Below are 27494 nucleotides of genomic sequence, written 5' to 3'. Positions count from 1 at the left end.
ATCCGACAGTTGGGCCACATTGCACTTTTGGATGCTGTCCCACTGAGGATAGATGGTCAGAAGACCAGTGGGAGCCCAACGGAAGCATCTCCTAAAAATCAGGGAACTGCTGTTTTGGGCCGTGAAATGTGTTCGCGTCATTACCTTCAGAATGACAAGGGAACATTTTACAACTGTGCCGCGAGTCAACTGGGCAACCGATCGGGAGATTTTTTAGGCGGCAGCCCCGAAATGGGAAAATGCATGTAATTGTGCAGAGTGGCACATTTTAGTGTACTTATGCAATGAAGAGGTAGCGCTGAATATTAAGCTGGGAGGCCTCATTTTTCATACTGTCACAGGTTAAGAGCTATGGAGTGCTTCCTTTCCACTCTATGTATAGTGTGGTGCTAGGAGTGATGCCTTGAACACTACACACTACTCTCTCTCTCCCCTATGTGTGATGCCCCACAAGAGGGCTCTTCATTTGACTAATGTACAATTATGTGGGTTCATTCGCGATTGCCGAGGCAAGAGCCTCTTGCAGAGGTAGTGGATTAGCTAGTTGCTAATCTCGCGCAGGTACAGATGAATTCGGAGAGGTTTCACGTGAGAAATCTCGTCCGATTCAAAGGGCAAGTAGCCCTACAGGTGCGGGAGCTCGAGGACTTGCTACGGATGCGACGGGCTTGCGAAATGGAGCCCAAAATAGGGAATTACAGCCTGCTATGTATTTTTGCAGTTTAGGGTTTCGGCCCTAAACAGTCCCTAATACTCCTAGGACGTCCGGGGACGCGGAGGGACTGTTGTAGAGGTGATCTGGCGCATTTTCGGGGCAGAAAACAGACAATTCAGCGTGCTGCAGATTCTCGCCAGGTGTTTGCGAAGTGTTTGTATGCGTCGGGAAAGTCATCTATTGCGTGGGGATACTGTCTGTGAAGTGTCCTAGTACAGTTATGCTACCGAAATTGGGCCAGAACAGGTGGATTTCAGCCCAGATTATGCGGGACAGCTCATAGGAAATCACAGGTTTTATTCCCTCTGTTAAAGTATAAAGAAATACCAAAAGGGGCGCCAATTTTGGGGCCTACGGGTTGTCGGCGTCTGCTCGGAGCATTCTAGCTTCCGAGCTATGTGTGTGCTTATGTGTTAATTCCCGTCACAGGTTTCCTTTGCACGTTCTCTCTGTGTGTGTGTCTAAAGTAAAGAATTTTAGGTGAAAGCCAAAGCCTACTGCCCCACGGGCCGGTTTCATCGACCCATCCGCTTTTCTATGCATCGAGCTTCTTCTCAATGCTCCTTGTGATCTTCTTGGTGATCTCTTCTTTGATGGATTCCTTGTCGGTGAGCATCTCCCTCTCTTCTTTTGTCATAAGGGTAACAATGGTGCCTTCCAGAAGAGAGATTCTCTTTTCGAGACTTTCTTTCTCCTCTTTCCATCTTCTCTCCCTCTCCTCTTGCTTCAGAGAAAAACTATTTTTGCTTCTCTCCATTCTTCTTCCATCTACTTCCTCCAAGCTTTTATTTCTATCTCCAATGTTGAAATGCGCTTGTTCGTGAGCGCATTTCGCCTTGCTAGCCATTGGTGTGAGTAGGGAAGACATTCTCCTTTCTCGGTTGAGAGAGAGAGAGAGAGAGAGAGAGAGAGAGAGAGAGAGAGAGATATGAAATGAAATGTTATATTAACGTCTTCAAAAGGCCAAAACGACCTATGAGACCAAAAAGTTACAATGTGGTGAATCTGATACAATGTCTGAGTACCAAAAGGTACTGAAACAAGGGCGTACTATAGAATCCGAAACTGCTAGATGCGGACTAAGCAGGAGATGAGAAGGCGGGGGGGAGTAACGGCTAATACAACACAATGTGGGTGTATCCTCGAATACAGCTAAATCATAGGAGATCCATCATCAGTCGCTAGCGGATCTCATCAATCTCCTCCATGGTCAGTAGTCTGACCGGGCGTCCTGCATGTCGAGCCAAGTGATCCGAGTCCTTAATGCAACCTCGGTCGGTGCTGTGTATTCCTTCGCAACAGAGAGAGAGAGAGAGAGAGAGAGAGAGAGAGAGAGAGAGAGAGAGAGAGAGAGAGAGAGAGAGAGAGAGAGAGAGAGAGAGAGAGAGAGAGAGAGAGAGAGAGAGATGAAATGTTATATTAAAGGATCTAATCCAATGTCTGGGTACAAAAATAAAATGAAGTAAAGTGAAAGACTAAATTAAAAGACTAAAATCATCAAACTAAAATCATCATCATTATCATCCATGCCCGAGGATACCCGGCATTGGACGTTGTCCGAGAAAGTATTGCATCGGTCGCTGAAGAGCTTCGTCAATGTCCACCTCTGTAAATAGTCTTACTGGGTGTCTCCCATGTCATGCTAGAATAGTCTTGATTCTCTGATGGAGCCTTTGTCGATGTCGTGGTCGCCCCCCTAGACGTGGGTGTCTAGCTCTCTCGAGCTCAGTGGATCTGTCCACTAATACCTTTGGTAGAAGTTGGCTCTGAAGTTTGCTGTGAAGCATGCTCATCTAGCTGCTGAGTCCCTACTCTAAAGAAGTCAGTGATCTCCCTCTGTGAATGTCTCCCATTGCTTGGTCTCCTCAAGAGACTCTCCCTGTGTCTGCGCAGCTCTAGCAAAAACAACCCGAGGCATCTTTGATCCTGATATCTCATGACTCTAGCCAACGTTCCAAAGCCCTATCTGAATAGACAGTGAAAGCGGCCTTGTATCTCATAGTATACCGGACAATGAAAAATGTGATGTAACTTTGTCTCTGGCTCTATATGACACAACTGGCATATCCTGACTTCTGTTGGTACTCTCCTAAATCTGCCAGTCTCAATCTCTAGCTGATGCGATGATGTGCGCATCTGACCAATAGCACATCGTATCCCATAGGATAAATGAGTGTCCTCTTGTACGGGCTGTATCCATGTGCTTTTGGTATCTAATTGAATGAAATTTTGACGTATAAGTCTAGTGATCTCTGTCCGTGTGAGAGAAAGGGAAGGTGTATCCAAGGAGTATTGGAATGGAGGCAGTCTATCCATGCTGAAGCCATGTCATTGAAACCATGATGTGATTTGCCCATACCAACATGTTGTGTCCCCTTGTAGTGCTAGCTGTCCGGATGACTTGAGGGCTAGCCGAGCATATCTATCTCTGGGGAGGTCCCATAAAGTATGCCTGAAGGAAACTGATCTAGTAAGGGACTCAACTATGAGAGGGGGGGCAACTAGCTCAGCTCAAATGATCTCATGTGGCACTGAGGCCTTAGCTTGATCATCCGAGAGATCATAGAGACTAGAGGCCTCTCCATACATCTCCATCCATCAGTGCTACCGGATCTGCCCTGGTGGTCCATTGAGGGTCCCCAAATCTGAACCCCATAGAGCATAGCTGAAGCCACTAGAGTGTCAAAAAGCAACAACTTTGTTCGAGGTTCTTGAAACTGAACCTGCCAACACATCTTCTCCAATCCTCCCAAGGCTGCATAAGCTCTCGTCAATCTAGTCTCTGCTGCTCTCCTCAATGAAAACACGAGTACACTGAAGACTACCCCAAGATAGGTGTATGCATCTGTATACTCCACCGTGTCCTGGCCATATGTAAAAGTGGGTGCTGACCTCCTGACCCACTGTAGTGTGGTGTTAAACACCATAACCTTGATTTTCCCCAGGTTAACAGACAATCCACTATCGTGGGCAAATGTGGACAAAGCATCTAAATGATGTTGCATCCCCTTCGGGGAGTCAGAAATCAACACAATATCATCAGCATATGACAATAGTGGGATCCATGTCCCTGCCAACTGTGCTCCTCTATCACCATCTCTCTCAATGTAGTCAACAACCTCATCCACATACATACCAAATAGTGTAGGAAATAGCGGACAACTCTGTTTCACCTCAATAGTGGAGTGAACCAAATCAGAAATCCCCTATGGAGTGCGTACATGCCCCATTATTGACTTGTATAGAGCCATGATCCCCCATATCGACTCTTTGGGTACCCCCATCTCGTATAGTCTGTGCATCAATCTAGCTCTGGGCACTATTTTGAAGGCTTTGCGAAAGTCCACAAAGCAACAATAGAGCTGTTTCCCACGTGATCTCCCCTCCTCAATAACGGTTCTGAGTGTCAGAATATGATCAAGAGTAGAGAAACCTCTCGTGAAACCTGCCTGCCCTGCTGCCCGTAGACTGCCCATCTACTCAACTGTTGCTCAAGGATGGATGCGTACAACCCAATGTGTGTCCAATCATGATAGTGCGGTAGTTCCTAGGCTCCATAGGGTCCCTTGACTTGAAGATAGGTATGATCGTGGACAAACTCCAACTATCACGTAGGCCCTCGCACATGGCACGGTTGAACATCACTGTTAGAAGCTCTGCAAGAAAATCTCTGGCATGTATAAAATGCTCTGCTACCAGGCCATCGTGATCACTAGCCTTCATCCTGTCAATGGCTTTCTTTACCATCTCGGCGGTAAAGAAAGCACATGTGTGTGGGCATGGCTCTAGCGGATCTGGAAGAGGTGGCTGCCCCGAGACTGTGTAGAGAGATGATGCATACTGACCCCATACCTCCGTAGAAGTAACCAGTGGGGGGGAGTTCTCATGGAAGAGTCGTCATCCCTCGCCTGAATCCTGGCTCAAAAACAACTGATATAAATCTTGCTCTCGCCGAGCTAGAAATGCCCTCTTCTTCAGTTGTACCAAACGCTAAGAAGCAATCCGTGACTACCTGTGAGTAATGACCATAGCTACCCGGAACGGGAACGGGGAACGGGAATGGGAGGGTTCGGAACGGGACGGGAAAGGGGAGGAGGAGGGGGACCCGGAACGGGAACGGGGTTGAACGGTCGACTAAAGTAGGGCTTGAAATACCTCCATTCAGCTTAGTCCCAAATCAACTCCAAAATTGCCCCCAAACCTGCCCTCAAACTGCCCCAAATATGTCTCCCAAATAGCCCCAAATATGCCCCCAAATGCCTACTTTTTTACCCCAAACGCCTACTTTTTCCCGTTCCGTCGCGTTCTCTGGGTTTCGGAACGGTGTTCCGCTCCGACTCCGTTTTGAGAACGGGACTCTCCGGAACGCCGTTTCGGAACGTTTGGGCTGTGTTCCGCCTGTTCCTTGTTACACTGGTAATAACTCCTAGAAGTATGTCACGTGACACATCTGACCCTATGTGTCCGTGGACAAGCTACAACTCGACAAGGGTTCAGTTCAATCACTGGCACTTTTGTGAGTCTGTTCGCAGACCGTGCATGTCCAAACACTTAATATAGATGCATATCCTCTGGTTGCACACAGCATGATCATCAGCATTCCCATCAGAATCCATCAGGGGAATTTTCCAGTGCATTTAACCTATTTTCCCTATTTTGACATTTTTCACTTATTTATTAAGTGTTTTTTGTTGGGAACTAGGTAGGGCAAGTTTGCTAAGATAATATACAAGCAAACCAAAGCTAGCACTTTCTGGCAAAAGAGGCAGCAGGAGCACCTTGCTCAACAGACAACTTCTCAGCAGAACCCCACAGAGGCCTAGCGTTTTGCAAGAGACTGCAACACCTAGCGTTTTTGGATCAGAGCAGCTAGCATTTTTGCTTATGCATCATCGTGGCGACAGAACCCCATCAGATCAGCCTAGCGTTTTGCATTGCAAACCATCGGCAGTAGCAGAAGACAAAGATCAGCCCTAGCGTTTTTGCATCTGCATCACATTTCAGCGTTTTGCAGATTCATCGTGACGGAACCTCATTAAGCACCAGCGTTTTCAGTTTTCAGCAGTCAGACATCGCAGTAGAACCCCCGAACCTCGCAGATCTCACCTTCCCGCAGCAGATCCTCGCCGCACGACCAGATCCCGCGAAGTTTGCAGATTCAGCCCGGAAAACGCAGATTTCAGCATCTGCGTTTTCAGTGCGTCGTCGTCGCATCGTCGCCATCGACATCGTCACCGACATAGAGTCAATCAGCAAATAAAGATTTGCAGATTTCAGCCCTTACCATTTCAGATTTCAGCCGTCTCGTCGTCGTCCTCATCGTCGTCGACATCGTCGGCAAGTCTAAGCATTGTAGAGATTTGTGCAATCATAAGTAGACCGCTCTCGCCATAGAGAGTGGGGCCCTTGGAGGAAGGTTTGACAGCATCTTTGGTGTCGTATTCTCTTCTCTCTCTATCTCTCAGTCTCATCACTTGCATTCACAGTGTTTACCACTTTGTTGTGATCATTTTCTTTCTCTCACTAAAGGAACGGAAGGCTCTCCCTTCCGTAAGTAAAAGGAACCTTGAACACAGTTCGGAGCACTCATCTTGAGCAAAGTTCAACATTCATTCCGCTACACCTTACAAAGTACCTCCCTCTGAAGTCGGGCTCTGGTCTCTGCACTCCTTATCATACCATCTATTTTGGGGTGTGCTCCCAAAACGTTGTCGCTGCCCAGGCTCAGTGTGTGGGTATGCCTCTGCTGCTGCATCCTGTAATGTCTCTATCAATATATAAGTGAGCTCCCCTAAAGGTCTCCTCGGATCCTGTGTGCATGAGCGTCTGTAAATACCATCTATGTAGACAAAATCAGTCTTTGAAGTAAAAGTGTATCAAATATGCGTGGGTATCTGTGCCAGTCGAGCTGTGTTGAACTGGAATGAGACGGTAAACGTGAGGAGAGCATGATCTACTGCTACCCCAATAGGCTCGGGCCCGACTGTAAAGTCCTGAATAGAGGGTATAAAACTGGGCTGAGCCAAAACATAACCCACTGTGCTGGCCCCTGTCTATGAGGAAAACAAGTGAACCCACTCGACGCTGGAAAGCTGTGGAGGCCATTCAAGATCGCAAGTCCATGTGCAGTCCCCAAATCTGTCAGATATCCCCCATATCCAGTGTGCTCTTCATCTTGCGAACACCTGGCCAGTTCCATATCACTGACGTCCAATTCTCTCAACATTTCCTCTGAGGTATCATAGAAAGCTGTCTGAGACTGGCCCGTCTTGGCTTTGAAGTCTCCCAAAAGAATGACATCTCCATCCCTAGAGAACTCCCATATGTCCTCATCCAATATCATGTAGGGTGACTCCCCCTTGGGCGATGCATAATGAGATGTGCTGGAGGCAAAATAGCATATTGCAACGTAGAGTGGCCTCCCTGTCTTTGCTCTCACTTTGACCCACATATATCTGGCTTGCTCATCCCTCCGAACAATACGAATGAGGGGTTGCAACTCCTCCTTGAATAGGACTGCCACACCTCCTGACCCTCGCCCTCTATGCGTTGATCTCACTTCCTGCCTACAAGTAGTCTCCCAATGGTATCCCGTCACTCTAGGTAATGTGCCGCCAGCAGTCTGATGCGCTTCCGAGTAAAAAATAATGTCTCTTCACTTAAAGCTATCCTCAAATGCGCCTACATCTAGCTTCAGTGATCCGTTAAAATTCCATGCTGTGATTTTTCTACAGGGGAGGGAGAGTAGTGGTATTGGAAAAACGCACCACAACAATTTTCCCTTTCTCCCTCACCGCCTTGATCTCTGGCATCAACTCTTGCATGTGTGCTACCTGTGTTAGAGGGAGGTCATCACCCAAAAATATCCCAGTTTGCTTGAGTGTTGATCTCTTCTGCAGGAATTCCTTCCTAGCTTCCAGTGTAGGGAAACGTATAATGAGTGCTCTTTCCTGGGCCTTCTTTTCTCATCACTTCCCTTCTCGCTAACTCTCCAAGCACCTGTGTGTGTGGGTTCAGAAATACCCATGTGCTTCAAGAGCTCTTGTACTTCTTCTACTTTTCCAATGTCTTTGAGACCTGTAACACGCACATGAAGGGCTCTAGTCTTTTTCTTTTGCTCCTCCTCAATTGTCATATTGATGATAGTGGATGTCGGTGTGGCTTCAGGCATCTTATCTTTTCCTTTCTTTGCATCCTCGATCCACTTTTCAGTTTTGTCAACCTTCTCTTGTGTTTTGAATAGGTGCTTTGCCCATGAAGAGGTTGTTCGTGCCTTCTGCTCTGCCTCTTCTCGTAGGGTTTTCACCTGCTCCTTAATGCTTTCGAGCTCCTTTATCATTGAGGGTTGATTTTCTTCCTCATTTGTGGGGGTATTTTTGCAAGCTGCGAGGTCTCCCTTAAGTGCTTCGATCAGTGCATCCTTTTCATTCAGGCGTTCTTCCATTTTTGATTTCCAGGATTCAAACGCAGCAAGTTCATCCTCTAGTTTTTTCTACATCATACATTCCATTACATTCACTTCTGTCCTCACAATTGCCTGCATTTCGGTCTTCAATGATGTGTACATCTTGTCACATTTACTAAGCATCTCTTTGTCCAATTCTTTCCTCATATCTGCATACATAGCGTTTTTGTAAGTTTCCGCATTTGCAAACATCTCTTTTTCAATGTCACCCCTCAAAAGGCTCACGTCCGCCTTAATCATTACTTGTACCTTCTTATACATTAAGTCATCTTTGACTCTAGAAAGTTTTTTTGCTCTCATAGAACCTGGTGATAGTGGGCTCTCTCGAAACCTCCACCTGAATGTCGCTTTCGATCATAAATAGTGTCATCCCCGGCATCGCTGTTTTGCAGCCTCCGGGCTAAAGCCTCCTTGAATTTGCTGTTGCTCGGGCTTGATTTGGGCTAAGTGGCCGGGCTGCAACCTATGCGCCATTGGCCCACTCCCCCTTGGCTGTATTGCCAGTGTGTGTGATGGCACTGCCCGCTTGATACCGAGCTAAGTGCTGCTGGCAGACGGGCTGTATCTCTGGCTGGAGCGCTGCTCCCAACTGCAGCGGGGCTGACCATGCTGGCCTGTGGTGCCCTCCCGCCCCTATGATGTTGGGTTGCTGGTACTTGTGCCCTTGCCGGCTGGTAACCTGCATGCTGCCTCTTGCTGCTCGAAACCCTAACGCGCAGGCAACGCTGTCCCGTGGATCTCTTGCTGCCCAAAACCCTAACGCACAGGTAGAATCTCCCTGCGCGCTGTCTCCTAGAGAGAAATGAAATGAAATGTTATATTAAACGTCTTCAAAAGGCCAGAATGACCTATGAGACCAAATTGATACAAAAAGTGGTGAATCTGTTACAATGTCTGGGTACCTTAGTACTAAAGTACTAAGTGTGAAAAATGTGAAAATAAATGTGAAAAACTAAATACAAAGTAGTAAATAGACTTCTTAGGAGCATTCTAGGTGTCTGGCTAGAATGCTTCTAATCCTTTGTTGTAGTCTCCTCCGATGGAGTGTGCTTTTGCATCTTGGTTGTGGTCGTCTCGATTTCCTAAGCTCAGTCGCTCTGTCAATTAGGGTGCCTTTGGTATGAATATTGGTACTCCTTTGTGCTGGCTGTTGGCCTCTTGTTTCTCCGTCGACTCCTGCTTCTCTCGATCCGAAGAAATCTGTGATCTGCCTCTGAGGCTGTAGTGCTCTTTGTCTTCTCATTAGATTATCCCTGTGCTGATGTAGTTCCCGTAGGTACAAGCCTAAGCATCTTTGATCTTGGTATTGCATGATTCTATCTAGAGGTCCAAAGCCTTCTTTAAAGAGGCAATGAAAATGCCCCCGTATCTCATAGTATACTGTGCAATGGCATATATAGTGTAATTCTGTCTCCGGCTCCATCCGGCACAACTTGCAAATTCTGCTCTCAGGTGGGATTCCCCTAAATCTGCCAAATTCAATTTCCAATTGGTGTGAGGATTTGCGAATCTGACCAATAGCACATCTCAAACCATGAGACAGGTGGGTATCCATGTCATAGTCACAAGGGACGCATTCCGGGACGGGGGAACGGGGGACGGGGCTGAAATGGATTTTTAGTGTAAAAAAGAGAGCGGGACGGCAAGTGGGGACGGAAAAGTGGGGACGGGAAGCCCGAAAAAGGGCGTCCCCTGTTACTATGATCCATGTAACTCGGGCGAATCACAAATCCATCTTCAGATAGTTGTAGGAAGTTTTCTTTGTATTCGGCCATCTTCGTGCCTAGTTCTTGTGTAGGGTCTACCCATGTCCTCTTAGTATCCAACTGTATTAGATCCTGTTGGATGATTTTATTAATCTCTGTTCGTGTAATTGCCAGTGATGGAGCCTCAAGAGAGTATTGGAAGGGGGGTAATCTTTCCATACTGAACCCATGTCTCTGAAACCACGAGGACAGTTGCGCATACCAGCATGATGTATCCCCTTTCATTGCTAATTGTCGAGAGGATTCGAGGGCCAGTTTAGTATATCGGCAATTATTTGTATCCCACAAACCATGTATAAAGGACATTGATCTGGTAAGAGCTTCAATTTCTAACGGAGGGGCCGCTAGTTCCGCTCGGGTAATCGCGTGTGGTACGAAGACCTTGGCTCTAATCATTCGGGAAATCATAGATACCAGAGGTCTCTCCATTGACTTCCAATTATCCTGATCCACAGATGGTCCCCAAATCTGGACCCCATAAAGCATAGCCGAAGCCACCACAGTATCAAAAAGCCAAAGTTTTGTTCGGTGTTTCTGAGACTGCACTTGTGAACACATCCTCTCCAACCCTCCCAAGGCCGCAGAGGCTCTGGATAATCTAGCATCCGCTGCTTTCTTAAGAGTAAACTTCGGTCCTGCAAATACCACCCCAAGGTATGTGTATGCATCTGTGTACTCTACTGTATCCTGGCCATATGTAAGTGTAGGTGCCGATCTCCTAACCCACTGCGGTGTGGTGTTAAACACCATAACTTTGGTTTTACCCAAGTTTACCGACAGTCCACTGTCCTCCGCAAATTTATGTAATGCATTTAGTTGCCTTTGCATTCCATCTGGTGATTCTGCTATCAATACAATATCATCTGCATACAACAACAAAGGGATCCATGACCCTGCAAGTTGAGCCCCTCTGTCACCCTCTCTATCAATGTAATCTGATACCTCATCTATGTACATACCAAATAAAGTAGGGGACAGTCGGCATCCCTGCTTTACTCCAACGGTGGAATGAACAATGTCGGAATCCCCTTCTGGAGTACGTACATACCCCATTACTGACCCGTATAAAGCCATGATCCCCCATATAATCTCTTTGGGGACTCCTAACTCTTGCATCCTGCGCATCAATCTGGCCCTTGGTACTGTATCAAAAGCTTTCCGAAAATCCACAAAGCAACAATACATCCTTCTCCCGTTTGCTCTTCCTTCCTCAATAATGGCTCTGAGCGTAAGAATATGATCTAAAGTGGAATAACCCTTTCTGAATCCAGCTTGTCCTGTTGATCTTATGCCCTCATTCTCCGCCCATCTACTCAATTTTTGTTCAAGAATGGATGCGTACAATTGGGTCAAAGTGTGACCTACCATAATGGTACAGTAGTTCCCGGGTATCATAGGATCCCCTTACTTGAAAATAGGTATGATAGTAGATAATTTCCAAGATTCAGGTAATCCTTCACACATGACCCGATTAAACAGACGAGCAAGGACTTCTGAAAGTAGATCCCTGGCATGGATCAGATGTTCTGCTACTAAACCATCATGATCATATGCTCTTCTTGTCTTCATCTTATCAATGGCTTTTTCCACCATTTCCGTAGTAAAGAAAGTACTAGTAGTAGGGCATGGCTCTAGCGGATCTGGTAATGGAGGCTGTCCAGATACCATATATAATGATGTTACATATTGACCCCAGATCTCAGGAGAAGTAATCGTCGGAGGCGGTGAGTGCTCTCGAAATAAGCGCCATGCTTCATGTGAGTCCTGACTCAAGAAGAGCTGATATAAATCCTTCTCCAGTTTGGCTAAAAATGCCCTTTTCTTGCGACGTATAAAAACATCAAAAGAACGCAAGCGAACCCCTAAAAAACAGCAAAAAAACAATTCTGAAACGCTGAAAACCAGTTTCCAAATCCTAAAAAACTGCCAAAAAATACAGTTTCGAAACCCTAAGGAACAACAAAAACCAGTTTCAAAACCCTATAAAGCAGCAAGAAATAGTGGTGCAATGCTAAAAACAACAAAAAAGCAGTGATGAAACTCTTTAAAAAAGTAGAGAGAGGTTGAAAACTTGGAATCAAGGGATAGGGTGTCTTTTGGGGGTGCCCCAATTTTGGGTTCCCTTTTTTCATTCAAGCATGCCAGAGCTAGCCTAGTCTTCTGCTAACGTTGTGGTCAGTATTTGGTGCAGTTTGGTGAGGTTGCTCCAAGCTTGGTTCAAGATTATGAAGTGCCAGGTCTATTCAAGGAAGATCTTTTTGATTTTATGGACAAGGAAGATCGTCCCCCTTTTAGGTGGTTGGTCATTGGGCCTGCTCGATCTGGTGCATCATGGCATGTTGATCCTGCTTTGACAAGTGCATGGAATACATTGATTAGAGGGCGGAAAAGGTCAATTTCTACCCATTACAAACTCATTGTCGAAAGTGTAGAGGCCTATGTTATGGAACACAGAATGTCGTAGAATTGTGTGTGCTCTAAATTCAAACCTGCTGTTTCCAATTTCTATGTAGATGGGCTTTGTATCCTCCTGGACGAGTTCCTCCATCAGTGATTGTACATGCAGATGAAGATGAAGGGGAAGTGGATATTGATTCCCCTACATCCTTACAGGTACATGCAGTTCTCAAGTCTTCTTTTTTTCTTGTAGGTAGCACATCTGGTCACTTTTTTGCTTTTTTGTCTCAATGCAGTGGTGGTTGGATGTATATCCTGCCTTGAAGGATGAAGATAAGCCTTTGGAGTGTATTCAGTTTCCTGGAGAAACTATTTTTGTTCCCAGTGGTTGGTGGCATTGTGTTCTGAACCTCGACAATTCTTTGGCTGTGACACAAAATTTTGTGAATACAGCAAACTTTGAGCTTGTTTGTTTGGATTTGAGTCCTGGCTTTCATCACAAAGCAGTTGCTCGTGCTGGAAGGCTTGCTATGCAAGATCATGCTTCTGTAGTTGCTAATGGTCCTGTTCTTGAAGATGCTAACAAGAAGGTCCATTTGGGCCCCCAACAGCCAGATTGGAGCTTCAATCTTGATTTCCTGGCATCATTGGTGAATCATCACAAACGTCACCTTGTCTCAAATTCGGTGAGAAGTGACTTTTTTCTGTCGCAATCATTGCGCAAATGGTTGCTGAAACTATGGCATTCGAGACTGGACTTAAGGAAACAGATTTGGAAGGTATAGTTACAAAATGCAAATAATGTTTTTAAACTTCAGCTTGCATGAAAGCAAAGTGAACTATGCATATCAATTGTTGACCAAATTTATTCTTGAACTCCTAAGGATTTTGTTTGGCTGGGGTTCTGATGATCTATTGTGTTTCTAATCTGTTTTGATATTAGAGTGCCTGCGTTGCATTCGATGCCAAATGCCTGCTTGAAAGAGTCTTATCAATCTGCAATATGCATAACCTTCCTCAGCCTACCGAAACTGAACAGCTACCATTGGGAAATGGAAGCAATCCAGTAAGTCACCTGTCGAATTTGAACGATGCACATTTTTTTATTGCTGCTACTTGCATACCGTGCTCCTCCTTCTAACAATGTGTGTGATGGATGTTGTGTAGGTCTTCCTCGTTGGATCTTATGTAGTCAAATTATGTTTAGATGAAGCCCTTGAAGACAAAGCTCTTGATGCTGTGGCTTCAGAGGTAATGCCTTGCCCTTGATTTCCTGTCGGTGACTTACTGTTGCTTTAGGGAAATAAGATCTAGCTTACATGAATTTTTCAGGAAGGGCATAGATTCATCCTGTATACACATACGATACATCTACTCTTAAGGGTGTGCTTTTTAAGCTTCTTGGGGCAGTTAGTGGAAGAAACAAAGATGATATTAACATTCTTATAATGCAGATATGATAAATAGGACTAGGTCAAATACATACAAGTCTAGTGATCTCTGTCCATGTGAGAGATAGGGAGGGTGCATCCAAGGAGTACTGGAACGGAGGTAGTCTATCCATGGTGAAGCCATGTGACTGAAACCATGATGTCATCTGCCCATACCAGCATGTTGTGCCCCCCTGTAGCGGTAGCTGTCGAGATGACTCAAGGGCTAGCCGAGCATATCTCTCTTTGGGAAGGTCCCATAAATTATGCATGAAGGATACTGACCTAGTAAGGGCCTCGACCACGAGAGGGGGTACCTAGCTCAACTCGAATAATCTCATGTGGCACTGAGGCCTTAGCCCAAAACATCCGAGAGATCATAGAGACTAGAGGTCTCTTCATACATCTCCATCCATCAGTGCTACCAGATCTGCCATGGTGGTCCACCGAGGGTCCCCAAATCTGAACCCCATAGAGCATAGCTGAAGCCACTAGAGTGTCAAAAAGCCACAGCTTTGTTCAAGGTTTGTGAAAGTGAAGATCGTGCCACTTTTTATGCCAGTCAGTATCGGCAACCCCGCGAACTCCAGGAGGGCATGTGGGTCTACCTTAGGGTATTGAAGGATTCTTGCCAATGCTCGAAATTGTCTTTAGATCACAAAGAAGATAAGTGGGGTTTCTTATAAGTTGGACCTGCCTTTAGGCATTGTTATTCATCCCGTGTTCCACGTGAGCCGTCTAAAAGAATGGCTGGGGCAGGATGACTTAGTAATTTCTCTTGAGCAAGTCCGAACTAACAAGACACCACTCGTTATATTCCACTTGAACCCAAATCGGTTCTAGATCAAAGGGTCTGCAACTCTCGCAAGTCTTCGTACCCCGAATATTTGATCAAGTGGAAGCATCATTCTGAGTCCCAAGCTACTTGGGAGTAAGTTAGATCGTTAAGGATTCGTTTCCCCGGTCCTATAACCGAGGATATTGTTGAGGACAACAATTAAAAAATAAGAGGGGAAGTGTTACGTCCCCAAACATCAGGATGGGTGCCTGCAGTTATGTCTGACTAGTGTGAACATGGCCCTTTGGTTATGAAGTCCTATAAATAGGATTTGAGTCTCATTTATGAGACATCTTGTGTGATCACCACACTTGGACTCTTGGCCCTTGGTAGCTTTGCCCGCACATCCGTACTGGTGTGGGTTCGGTGGTATGGGACACCGGCTCTTGTAGCAGAGGCTAGCTCGCTTGGTTGCAAGCTCCCAAGCTCGGGGGTGAGCCCGTATTGGCTCTATAGCTAAGAGGTGAGACTGATGTCCGTTCACTACGTGTGTCTAGGTGTGCGTTTGGCTTGCGTCATGTCATGTGTGCAGGATGGATCCGGCAAGGGACTAACATCTGGCATGAGGCGGGACCCCTGTTCCTAGGGTTTCCCGGGGTCAGAGTCTCGAGTCTTTTGTAGTTGTGCTACTAAATATGTGTGTCAGGTCACTTTTAGTGAGTTTACATATTTATTAGCATTTATTAGGCCATTTACGGATAGTAGGGTTTTGCTGCAGGCAAGGCAAATCAGAGATTTGCCTATATATGCACCACAACACCCCCCTCCCCCCCCCCCCCCCCCCCCCCCCCCCCCCCCCCCCCCCTCCCCCCATATATACCTCTGGTAGAAGTGGGCTCTGAAGTGTGCTACGAAGCATGCTCATCCGACTGATGAATCTGTGCTCTAAAGAAGTAATTGATCTCCCTCTGTGAATGTCCCCCACTACTTGGTCTCCTCAAGAGACTTTCCTTGTGTCTACACAGCTCTAGCAAAAACAACTCCAGGCAAAAACAAGAGAGAGAGAGAGAGAGAGAGAGAGAGAGAGAGAGAGAGAGAGAAGAGAGAGAGAGAGAGAGAGAGAGAGAGAGAGAGAGAGAGAGAGAGGTATCCCATGTCGTGCTAGAAGAGTCTTGTTCTTTGGTGGAGCCTCCATCGATGTCGTGGTTGCCCTCGTAGACGTGGGCGTCTAGCTCTCCCGAGCTCAGTGGCTCTGTCCACTAATATACCTCTGGTAGAAGTGGGCTTTGAAGTCTGCTGCGAAGCATGCTCATCTGGCTGCTGAGTCCCTGCTCTAAAGAGGTTAGTGATCTCCCTTTGTGAATGTCTCCCACTACCTGGCCTCCAAGAGACTTTCCCTGTGTCTGTATCTGTGTCTGCGCAGAGAGGTCAGTGATCTCCCATTGTGAATGTCTCCCACTACCTGGCCTCCAAGAGACTTTCCCTGTGTCTGTATCTGTGTCTGCGCAGCTCTAGCAAAAACAACCCGAGGAGAGAGAGAGAGAGAGAGAGAGAGAGAGAGAGAGAGAGAGAGAGAGAGAGAGAGAGAGAGAGATGAAATGATATACTAATGTCTTCAAAAGGCCAAAATGACCTATGAGACCAATCTGTTACAAACTGGTGAATGTGACACCATGTCTGGGTACAAAAAAGAGATGCTAAAATTAATCTAGAAGTGCTACTAGCTAGAGAGAGCAGTGGAGTTCTGTTGCCAGATGCATTGGCCCCAAAGTCTGGGGCCCCTTTGGTATTTCTTTTTTATTGATAATAAAAAAGGTACAACGGTGGGGGGCGCTCTTCTATAGTTGCTGCCATAGCTAATCTGCCAGACAAAGCCCCCTAGGCACACTTATAAAGGATTACATGGATGATGGGCCCCTCTATAGTTGCTGCCATAGCTAATCTGCCAGACAAAGCCCCCTAGGCACACTTATAAAGGATTACATGGGCCCCTAAAAGAGGGCACCCCAGATGCTTTTCACTAGCTAAGAACGGAGCCCAAAAGCCGCCACGCGAAAAGCTCTCCCAGATTGACCGTACAACTATGCCATGTGAGCAGTGCGATTTGCGATGCGTTTTATGGTAGTCACGTCAGCCCTCTTTGCATAAACCGTTTTAGTGTTAGTTTTTGTTTGGCCTCCTCTTTACTTGAGTAGCCCCTTTAGGGAACCATTAGGTCATGCCATGGAATCTCACTTGTGACATACCCCCCTCTTGAAAGAAGAGTAATCGCCATCGATTACGCTTGAAAAGAGACAAAGGACAAAAAAACTAGCTCAATAAACATTGACTCTAGGCACTCATGCACCAGACCACACATCCAGCACTTGCACAAAGAGGGCATTGATTGAACAGTTCCATCACATTCACATCATTATCCTCGTCGAGATCTTAAATGCGAATCATGATAATTGTAACTTATTTTGCAATGACATCTAGACCGTGCTGATCTTTTCACGGATGTTGTGACCTAAGAAATCTCATTACTATCACATTTACATCACTCGTTCATCCCGTTCATCCTCAAACAATACACACATGAAAGAGCACATGTAATCATTTTAGGAATTTTCATTCCAATGTACATCTTTTCATAAAGTCATTTCTCAGAATATTGTCAGGCCTTCAACACCCCTTAAATCTCATGGAGACTTTATTCCATCTATGCAATCTGTGACAAAGGAGTGGAGTGGCTCCCCTCTTGTGTAGCACGCAATGCACCAAATTCACCCCGCTGATTGGACGTGCACTTGAAGAATAGACAATGCTGAACCAAATGCCTCAAGGTACAACTCTAGTAATCGAGAAGAACCTGCAAAGTCCTCCATCCACAATGCATCAGAGCTGGATACTAGATAGTTCCTGAACTTGACCAAAGGACCTGCTTACCCTTCACTTGTGTGCTAGGACCTCTTCTGGAATGAGAATTTCTCATCCACTGCTGGTTGCTATTCTAGGTTCCTGTTCTGTTGCACCTCACATTTGAAAGGTCTTAAGAGACTCACATGAAAAGCATTGTGAATCTTTCAAGTATCTAGCAACTCTAGTCGAAAGGATACATCATTGATCTTTTCGTGAATCTAGAAGGGCCCAGATTATCACATACTTAGCTTTGGGAAAAGCCTCTCCTTACCACCCAAGCAAGAAATCAATAGCAACACGTGAACAACATTGCAACATGTGAACTTGAAGAGAGAGAGAGAGAGAGAGAGAGAGAGAGAGAGAGAGAGAGAGAGAGAGAGAGAGAGAGAGAGAGAAATGAAATGATATATTAACGTCTTCAAAAGGCCAAAATGACCTATGAGACCATCAGATACAAAGTGGTGAATCTAATACAATGTCTGAAGTACAAGTACAAAAAGTACTGAAAGTAAAAATAAAAATGAAAACTGAAATGAAGTGTGAAATGTGAAAATGTAGAATAGGCCCTCAATGACAATCTGGGTGTCGTGCTAGAATGCCTCTGATCCTCTGCTGGAGTCTTCGTCGATGTAGTGTGCTCCTGTGTCTCGGTTGTGGTCGTCTCGATCTCCCGAGCTCAATCGCCCTGTCAATGAGGGTGCCTCTGGTATGAATGTGGGTACAACCCTGTGTTGGTGGTTGGTCTCTTGGCTCCCTCGATCCAAAGAAATCTGTGATCTGTCTCTGCGACTGTCGTACTCCATGTCTCCCCAACAGACTGTCTCTATGTTGGTGTAGCTCAAGTAGATATAAGCAAAGGCATCTCTGGTCCTGATATGTCATGACTCTATCTAGGGGTCCAAAACCCTCCCTGAATAAGCAATGGAAGCGCCCTCGTATCTCATAATACATAGTGCAGTGGCATATGTAGTGTAGCTCTGTCTCTGGCTCTCTACCGCATAGTTGACATATCCTAGACTCTGGTGGTATCCCTCTGAATCTACCCGTCTCAATCTCTAGCTGGTGTGAGGATGTGCAAATCTGACCAATAGCACATCGTAGACCATGAGATAAATGAGTGTCCATGTAGTTCGGACGAGTCACAAACCCATCCCCTGAAAGTTGGAGAAGGTGCTCTTTGTAGAAAGCCATCTTCGTGCCCAACTCCTGTATCGGCTCTACCCATGTCCTCCTGGTGTCCAACTGTATAAGATCCTGACGAATGAGTCTAGTGATCTCTGTCCGTGTGACTGGCAGGGAGGGTGCGTCCAGGGAATACTGAAAGGGAGGCAATCTATCCATGCTGAAACCATGTCTCTGAAATCATGAGGTCATCTGTGCATACCAGCATGATGCATCTCCCTGCATCGCTAACTGTCTAGAGGACTCAAGAGCCAGTCTAGTATATTTGACTCTATGTGTATCCCATAGACTGTGCATAAAGGACATTGATCTGGTAAGAGCCTCAATCTCTATAGGAGGGGCGGCTACCTCCGCTTGAATAATCGCATGTGGTACAGAAGCCTTGGCTCTAATTATCCGGGATATCATAAATACCAAGGGTCTCTCCATGTTCTTCCAACTCTCATGATTCACAGATGGTCCCCAAACTTGGACCCCATAAAGCATAGCTGAAGCAACCAAAGTATCAAAGAGCCATAGTTTTGTTCGTGGTCTTAAAACTGAACCTGCGAACACATCCTCTCTAGCCCTCCTAATACCGCATAGGCTCTGGATAGTCTAGTCTCTGCTGCTCTCCTCAGGGTAAACCTCGGTCCCGTGAATACCACCCCCAGATATGTATATTCATCTGTGTACTCCACAGTGTCCTGGCCATATACGAGTGTAGGTGCCGATCTCTTGACCCACTGTGGTGTGGTGTTAAACACCATAACCTTGGTTTTACCAAGGTTCAAAGACAGTCCACTATCCTCTGCAAAGTTGTGCAATGCATCCAAATGTCTTTGCATGCCCTCTGGCGACTCTGACATTAACACAATATCATCCGCATATAATAATAAAGGGATCCATGTCCCTGCTAGCTGAGCGTCTCTGTCACCCTCTCTGTCAATGTAGTCAGAGACCTCATCTACATACATACCAAAAAGTGTAGGGGACAAAGGACACCCTGTTTCACTCCAATAGTGGAATGAACAATGTCAGAAATCCCCTCAAGAGTGCGTACTTGGCTAGTCACTGAGCCGTATAAAGCCATGATCCCCCATATGATCTCTGTGGGTACTCCCAACTTCAGTAGCCTGTGCATCAATCTGGCCCTCGGCACTGTGTCAAATGCCTTGCGGAAGTCCACAAAGCAACAATACATGTGCCCGACCCTCCTCAATAATGGCTCTGAGTGTAAGAATATGGTCCAAAGTGGAGAAACCCCTCCTGAACCCAGCCTGTCCTGTTGCTCGTATGCCCTCATTTTCTGCCCATTTACTCAGTTGCTGTTCAAGAATGGATGCATACAACCGTGCCAATGTGTGCCCTATCATAATAGTACGGTAGTTCCCTGGTACCGTGGCCCGTGGGGTCCCCTGCCTTGAAAAGAGGTACAATAGTAGATAATCTCCAGGACTCGGGTAGTCCCTCACACATGACACGGTTAAACAACCGCGCAAGAACCTCTGACAGTAAATCTCTAGCATGTATCAAGTGCTTTGCCACCAAACCATCATGATCATATGCTCTCCTAGTCCTCATCCTGTCAATGGCGTTCTTCACCATCTCAGTGGTAAAGAAGGTACTAGTGGCTGGACATGGCTCTAGAGGGTCTGGTAATGGTGGTTGCCCAGGTACTGTATATAATGATGCTGCATATTGACCCCAAATCTCGGGAGAGGTAATCACTAGAGGAGGTGAGTGCTCATGGAAGAGACGCCAAGCCTCACCTGAATCTCGGCTCAAAAAGAGCTGATACAAATCACGTTCCATCTGGGCTAAAAAGGCCCGCTTCTTCCGTCGCACTAAACCCAGAAGGGCAATCCGAGACTGTCTATATGTAATGACTCCAAGTATAAGCTCGCTCTGAATCTGAACTCTCATCTCTCTGCACTCCTCATCATACCAACTATTTTGAGGCATGTTCCTAGAACGTCTTCTCTGATCTGGTTGAGAGAGAGAGAGAGAGAGAGAGAGAGAGAGAGAGAGAGAGAGAGAGAGAGAGAGAGAGAGAGAGAGAGAGAGAGAGAGAGAGAGAGATGAGGAAATGAAATGTATATTAACGTCTTCAAAAGGCCAAAGTGACCTTTGAGACCAGAAAGTTACAATGTGGTGGATCTGATACAAAGTCTGAGTAACAAAAATAAGAATATTATGGAATCCTAAGCTGCTAGATGTGAACTAAGCAGCTAGTTGGGTTAGCTAAATCACAGGAGATCCAACATTGGTCGCTGGCGGATCTCATCAATCTCCTCCATGGTTAGTAGTTTGACAGGGCGTCGTGCATGTCAGGCCAAAGTGATCCGGAGAGAGAGAGAGAGAGAGAGAGAGAGAGAGAGAGAGAGAGAGAGAGAGAGAGAGAGAGAGAGAGAGAGAGAGTTCTGCTTCTAGATGCATTGGCCCCAAAGTGTGGTGCCCCTTTCGGTATTTCTTTCTTATTGATGGCCACAAAGGTATAACGGCTGGGGGTGCCCTTCTACAGTTGTTGCCATAGCTAATGTGTCAGACAGAGCCCCTAAGGCACACTTATAAAGGATTACATGGGGGCTTTAGGGGCCCATCAGGTCATGCCATGTTATCTCGCTTGAGAGAGAGAGAGAGAGAGAGAGAGAGAGAGAGAGAGAGAGAGAGAGAGAGAGATGAAAAGAAATGAAATGTTGTATTAAACGTCTTCAAAAGGCCAAAATGACCTATGACACCAAACTGATGATCTAATCCAATGTCTAGGTACAAAAATAAAATGAAGTAAAGTGAGACTAAAATTGATAGCCTCAAAAACATCATCATCATCACCCATGCCTGAGGATGCTCGTCAGCGTGAAAAACATTATCAGGTCATGCCATGTCATCTCGCTTGAGAGAGAGAGAGAGAGAGAGAGAGAGAGAGAGAGAGAGAGAGAGAGAGAGAGAGAGAGAGAGATAGATTTTATTATCGTCCTCGGAGGTCAAATATGACCTATGGGACCAAAGTTACATGTGATGTAGTATGTGTATGGCTGATGAGTGACTCTCGATGCTCCAAAATTGTTGTGATGAGAGTCGCAATGGAGAGCCCACACTTTGGCTGGGAGAGGAAAGTGTGTAGGTCTAAGTTATGGCTGAAAATGTGAGAGAAGCAAGTTCAGATGTGATCAAAAGCTGAGCACTCTAGTAGTGTGTGGTACTCAGACTCTCGAACTTGCAGTGAGCATAATGTGCACAATCGATTTGACTCTCTCTCCATTGCCCCAACGCCCTATCTCGCATCGAAGGAAATGGGAGCTAAGCCGAATTGCTGCGATAGTGCGTATCGCGGACAAGGAATAGGCTCAAGCATGTAAGTGTGAGTACGGTTTCCTCTCTCAGCGAAGAACATGGTTTTGTAGTTGGGGGCAATATAGGTGGTGTAATGTCTGAAGCGTGACCCACCGGATTTCTCCCAAGCCGTAATACATTGGCGTTGTAGAAAAGCTTCATTCACTTGAGAGTCAATTGAAGCATCATGTAGCAAGTGTAATGCATCCCATGTTATCTCGCTTGAGAGAGAGAGAGAGAGAGAGAGAGAGAGAGAGAGAGAGAGAGAGAGAGAGAGAGAGAGAGAGAGAGAGAGAGAGAGAGATGAAATGAGATGAGATGAGATGTTATATTACCGTCTTCAAAAGGCCAAAATGACCCATGAGACCGAAAGGTTCATCCACGTGTGAGTCTAGTACAATGTCTGGAGAACATAAAGCTAAAAATATATGAGGGTACCTAGAGTGGGTAGGTATGCAAGCCTACCCTACATCCTCATCATCATCATCATCACATAGTATATCATCTCAAAACATATAAGGAGGGATAAAATCACATGAGGGCTAATGAGGTGTACAATGGAGAAAGTATACAAGAGTGATCATCCCATGAACTCTCATGGGTCTCTGAAGTATGGCCTCAATTTCCTCCATAGTCAGCTCTCTTGGAGGGCGTGCTCGATGTCGCTCAACGATGCTCCGTGGCCTTTGATGTAGACCTCGTTTGCGATGTGAAGACTCTTGAATCCTCGGGTGTCGTGAGTGGCCAAGCTAGATGGCTTGATCAAGAAGGATGCCCCAATGAGGGTGTGTTTAGGTAACTTGTGGTGGGCCATCTTGAGTAGTCCCTCTATAAAAAGTAGTGATCTTCCACCAAATGGATCCTCTATGTGTAGGTCCTCTGCTCTTAAGGGTAGTCTCTCTGAGTCTACGGATCTCTAGCAAGAAGAGACCTAGGCAGCTCTGATCATAGTAGTCCACGATGCGGGATAAGGAGCCAAAAGCCCTCTCTGAACAAGCAATGAAAATGCCCGTGGATCTCATAGTATGCTGTGCATTGGCAGATATAATAGTGCTCTGTCTTTGGCTCCCTCTGGCAAACCTAGCATAATCTCTTCTCTAGGGGTAAACCTCTGTATCATGGAGGGAGTTTATGTCTCTGTGTTCTGAGCTTGCATCTGTAATTATCAGTGTTGCATTGTAATTTGTGAAGCCTATACTTCCAACTTGGGGTGAGATTGCCTAGATATGCGATCTTAGTGCATCGTGACATTCCTTTAAAGATCAGGGCGATCTGGGTGTGATAGCTACCTTTGCTACGCCGGAATATCAAGAGCTCCAATATAGAACGAGATGACTGAATGACCCTCGAATTGACCCTTGGATTTCGGAACTAAACAATCTAATTGAGTTTTGCAGGTTTAATCACGGATGTGGTGTACTCTGAACTTGAAGGGGCTGCTAGGATTTTGGGGCTAGTGCACTCTGGGAGTGAAACTCCGCCACTCCGTGTCTCTTGCGTGGATTCTCTCTCTCTCTCTCTCTCTCTCTCTCTCTCTCTCTCTAGATTCATTTTAGTATCTCTTTTTTTGTACCCAGACAGGGTATAAGATTCACCAGTTTGTAATGGGTTGGTCTCATAGGTCCTTTTGGCCTTTTTAAGACGATAATATACTCCGCCAGGCCCTTGTCTTGATCTGGTCTCGTGTCTACATACCGGCTCTCATCTATAACCACTACACTAACATGTGGTAAACTCTGTCTAGGTGTCTGATGTGTCTTTGAGTAAAATACAATGTCCCTCCCAGTGAAGCTATCCTCAAAGGCTCCTACATCCAGTCTTACAGTGTAACAAACTGCTGACGTGTCAAAGCCTAAAGAATGGAGCCAACTTACAGATGCCGGGCGAGGGGCCTAAACCCTAAGAAGAACAAGTAACAGAAGAAGTCCTCCCAACTTATGGAGACCCCGTCTGACGGGGCCCCAAGTGACATAAAGGATTAAAATAAAGCAGGACCCGCACACACGCAAAAACTGATTGACATGGCAGATTTTCGAAAATTGCACTGGCATGATGACGTGGCAGGCTGTACGGATTTCCGTGTTTTGCGTTGGCTGATGACGTGGCAGTTGTACGGATTTCCGTGATTTATGCTGGGCTTTTTGGCTTTGCTTTTGAACTAGATGCTTTTGAGTTTGAAGGCTTTTTACTGTAAACAGCTTTTGGGGCCTAGGGCCTTTAAATATGAGGTTAGGGCTCATTCTCTGGCATGCTTCCTGGAGAAGGTGCAGAGTCTGGAGTACCGGCTTGTACTGTGTTGATGCAATATAAAGAAATACCGAAAGGGGCGCCAAGGTTTGGGGCCAATACTCTCTGGGGTGGAATTCCGCCACTCCGTGTCGCGTGTCGTATCTCTCTCTCTCTCTCTCTCTCTCTCTCTCTCTCAGTTCAATTATTAATGAAGTGCTAAAAGTCTGTTCATTTCTATCGGCATGTGGTGCCCGTCTTGTGACAGTGGTATCAGAGCATCAGGTGTGTGCTTTTCTGAAAGCATACCGGTCCTACACAAGAGCAGATAGAGCTATTGGTTTTTTATTTGAGGTATCTTCGCCCTCCGCCCTCCAACCCGGGCTTATTAGCCACTCCCACCCTTACTTCATCACGCATTGGGCGCGCTCTCGTCTTACCGCTCATTCTTATAATGCATAAGCCATTAAGATCACTTGCAAGAGAAGGATCCAAGATTTGTTTCGCGCTGCTGTTTTTCTCTGAGACAGTACCATGCAGATGTCTATAGCTACCAAGCCGCACACTTCCAAGGACTTGGCAAGCTTTCAAGAAAAAAAAAAAAAATCTACCCAAAGATATATGGTTTCTGACATCTTCCTTCAGAGTGCAACTTCTGGGAGAGTGGGGTATCTTGAAATGCTTGCCATGGAAACTCTAGCGGATTATATCTTGAAATTTCTCGACATCTCTCAGTAGATGTCTCTTCTCGAGTTGATAACCTTGGAGGTCCAGTGCGATTGCTATCTTGGGACTACCATCGCCGCCAAAGAAACACTGTCAAGAGCCGATGGACCATGCTGTGCTCGGCTACAACCTTATGGAATGAACCTAACCCTAATTTTTGGTGCAGGTTCCAAGATGGAAAGCCAGTCGATTTTTCGAGCTTGACTGATGTCGAGATTGCTTTTTAAGTCTGAAATTTGTTTGAGAGCTTGTTTGGTGATCCTGTTGGCATTTGTTTGAAATGGATGGTATTTGTTTTGAACGTGTTTTGGTGCCGATTTGAAATGTTTGACTCCGGTTTTAATACTGGTTTCATTGATTGGTGATTTTACTCCCGGGTGTAGTGAGAAATGATGTTTGAGAATGCTTGTTCATACTCATGGCCCGGACCCTTGTGGTTATTTGCGGTGGGAGTATTGAATGATTGAAAAGTGCTGTTTTTTTTCTAACTCATGGCCCGGACCCTTGTGGTTATTTATGGGGGGAGTATTGTTGTTGTGACTCCCGGCCTGGACCTGGATGGTTATGCGGGAGGAGTATTAAGAAGTCTGAGTAGTGGTTACTCTTAGCACCTCCAAACGACGTAGGCTACGGTCTGGGGGGCGTTTGGTTGTAAAAGGCCTCTATGTCTCCTGGTCCGGACCTTTTTAGGTTATTTGCGGGAGGAGTGATGAGGGAGTCGTTGAACAGCTCATGGCCTGAACCTTTTTAGGTTATTTGCGGGGGGAGTGTTCATCGGCGGCTTTATGTTTCTATGTCTTGTAACATGCATATGTAAGCATTTGTGTTGCATTGTGATGTGCCAACTACTGAATATTCCTAATTGGATGAGATTGCATGGGTATGTAATTTTAGTGTATCAAGACACCCGTGGAAGATCGATACGATCTGGGTGTGATGGCTAAGTTTACTATGCCGGAATATCAAGAGTTCCAATGTGGACGAAAGGAGAAGCTAACTCCTTGATCAAAAGAGCATAAAGGAGAAGCTAACTCCTTGATCAAAAGAGCATAAAGGAGAAGCTAACTCCTTGATCAAAAGAGCCGAAAGGAGAAGCTAACTCCTTGATCAAAAGAGCAGAAAGGAGAAGCTAACTTCTTAATAAAAAGAGCAAATTGAATGACCCTCGGAAATTTTTGAGCTAACTTGAGTTGTTTTGCAGATATGCTGTAATCGCAGACGATTACTCTCTTTCAAGAAGGGGAGATGTAACAAACTGCTGACGTGTCAAAGCCTAAAGAATGGAGCCAACTTACAGATGCCGGCCAAGGGGCCTAAACCCTAAGAAGAACAAGTAACAAAAGAAGTCCTCCCAACTTATGGGGACCCCGTCCAATGGGGCCCCAAGTGACATAAAGGATTAAAATAAAGCAGGACCTACACACACACAAAAATTGATTGACATGGCAGATTTTCAAAAATTGCGCTGGCATGATGACGTGGCAGGCTGTACGGATTTCCGTGTTTTGCGCTGGCTGATGACGTGGTAGTTGTACGGATTTCCGTGATTTATGCTGGCAGCTTTTTGGCTTTGCTTTTGAACCAGATGCTTTTGAGTTTGAAGGCTTTTTACTGTAAACAGCTTTTGGGGCCTTGGGCCTTTAAATATGAGGTTAGAGCTCATTCTCTGGCATGCTTCCTGGAGAAGGTGCAGAGTCTGGAGTACCGGCTTGTATTGTGTTGATGCAATATAAAGAAATACCGAAAGGGACGCCAAGGTTTGGGGCCAATACTCTCTGGGGTGGAATTCCGCCACTCCGTGTCGCGTGTCGTCTCTCTCTCTCTCTCTCTCTCTCTCTCCCTCTCAGTTCAGTTGTTAATGAAGTGCTAAAAGTCTGTTCAGTCTGTTCTTTTCTATTGGCACGTGGTGCCCGTCTTGTGACATACAAACCCATTACAGTTCCAAGTAGCAATGTTGAGTTCGGTCCCATAGACCTCACACCGTCATGTGGTATGCCTCTCCATAATCACAATACGGTCGTCTCTGTAGAAAGCCACCTTTCCCTTCTCCCTTGCCACCTTGATCTGTGGCATGACCACCATCATGTATGCTAGCTATGCCAAGGTAAGATCGTCTCCTAAGAAGACACTTGTCTTCTTTAAAGTTGGCCTCTTTTTCAAGATCTCCTTTGCTTCCATTGAGGGGAAGCACAAAATTAGTGCCTTCTCTTTGACTGAAGATATGCCTGTATCTGCCTTCTTTTTCCCCACCCTCCATGCTTTGTTATGTGTGGGTATTGTCATCTTCATCATTGTCATAAGCTCCTCAACTTCCTCATCCATATTATCATGGTCTTAAATACTGGATATGTGTACATGCATGGATCGTGTCCTCCTTTGTTCTTCTGCCAATGTCATATTAATGATAGTTGTGGGTGTACGCTCCTTGGTCTTCTCTTTCTTGGCCACTTCAATCCACTCCTCTCTTGCTTCTTGCTTGAGACTCTTCTTGACAGTTTCAACCGATACGTTCTTCTATGCATTGAGCTTCTTCTCAATGTTCCTTGCGATCCCCTTGGTGATCTCGTCTTTGATGGCTTTCTTGTCGGTGATT

General features: G+C 45.8%; 1 protein-coding gene across 1 annotated transcript in view; it reads left to right on the top strand.

Moving 5' to 3' along the window:
• The window catches only part of LOC147428531 (putative glycosyltransferase), a 90434-nt gene that overhangs the window by 60165 nt on the left and 2775 nt on the right, over nucleotides 1-27494 (top strand). Inside the window, exons 6-10 of the mRNA XM_086496401.1 lie at nucleotides 12138-12337; nucleotides 12460-12559; nucleotides 12640-13122; nucleotides 13287-13409; nucleotides 13511-13594. Of these exons, the coding sequence (XP_086352527.1) occupies nucleotides 12138-12337; nucleotides 12460-12559; nucleotides 12640-13122; nucleotides 13287-13409; nucleotides 13511-13594 (990 nt within the window). The remainder of the gene's footprint in view (nucleotides 1-12137; nucleotides 12338-12459; nucleotides 12560-12639; nucleotides 13123-13286; nucleotides 13410-13510; nucleotides 13595-27494) is intronic.

The sequence above is a fragment of the Adiantum capillus-veneris genome, chromosome 23 (assembly GCF_014529385.1).
Source record: "Adiantum capillus-veneris isolate H3 chromosome 23, ASM1452938v2, whole genome shotgun sequence".
NCBI lineage: Eukaryota > Viridiplantae > Streptophyta > Polypodiopsida > Polypodiales > Pteridaceae > Adiantum > Adiantum capillus-veneris.
Note: the sequence above shows the minus strand (reverse complement) of the source record. Positions and strands in the feature narration are given on the sequence as shown.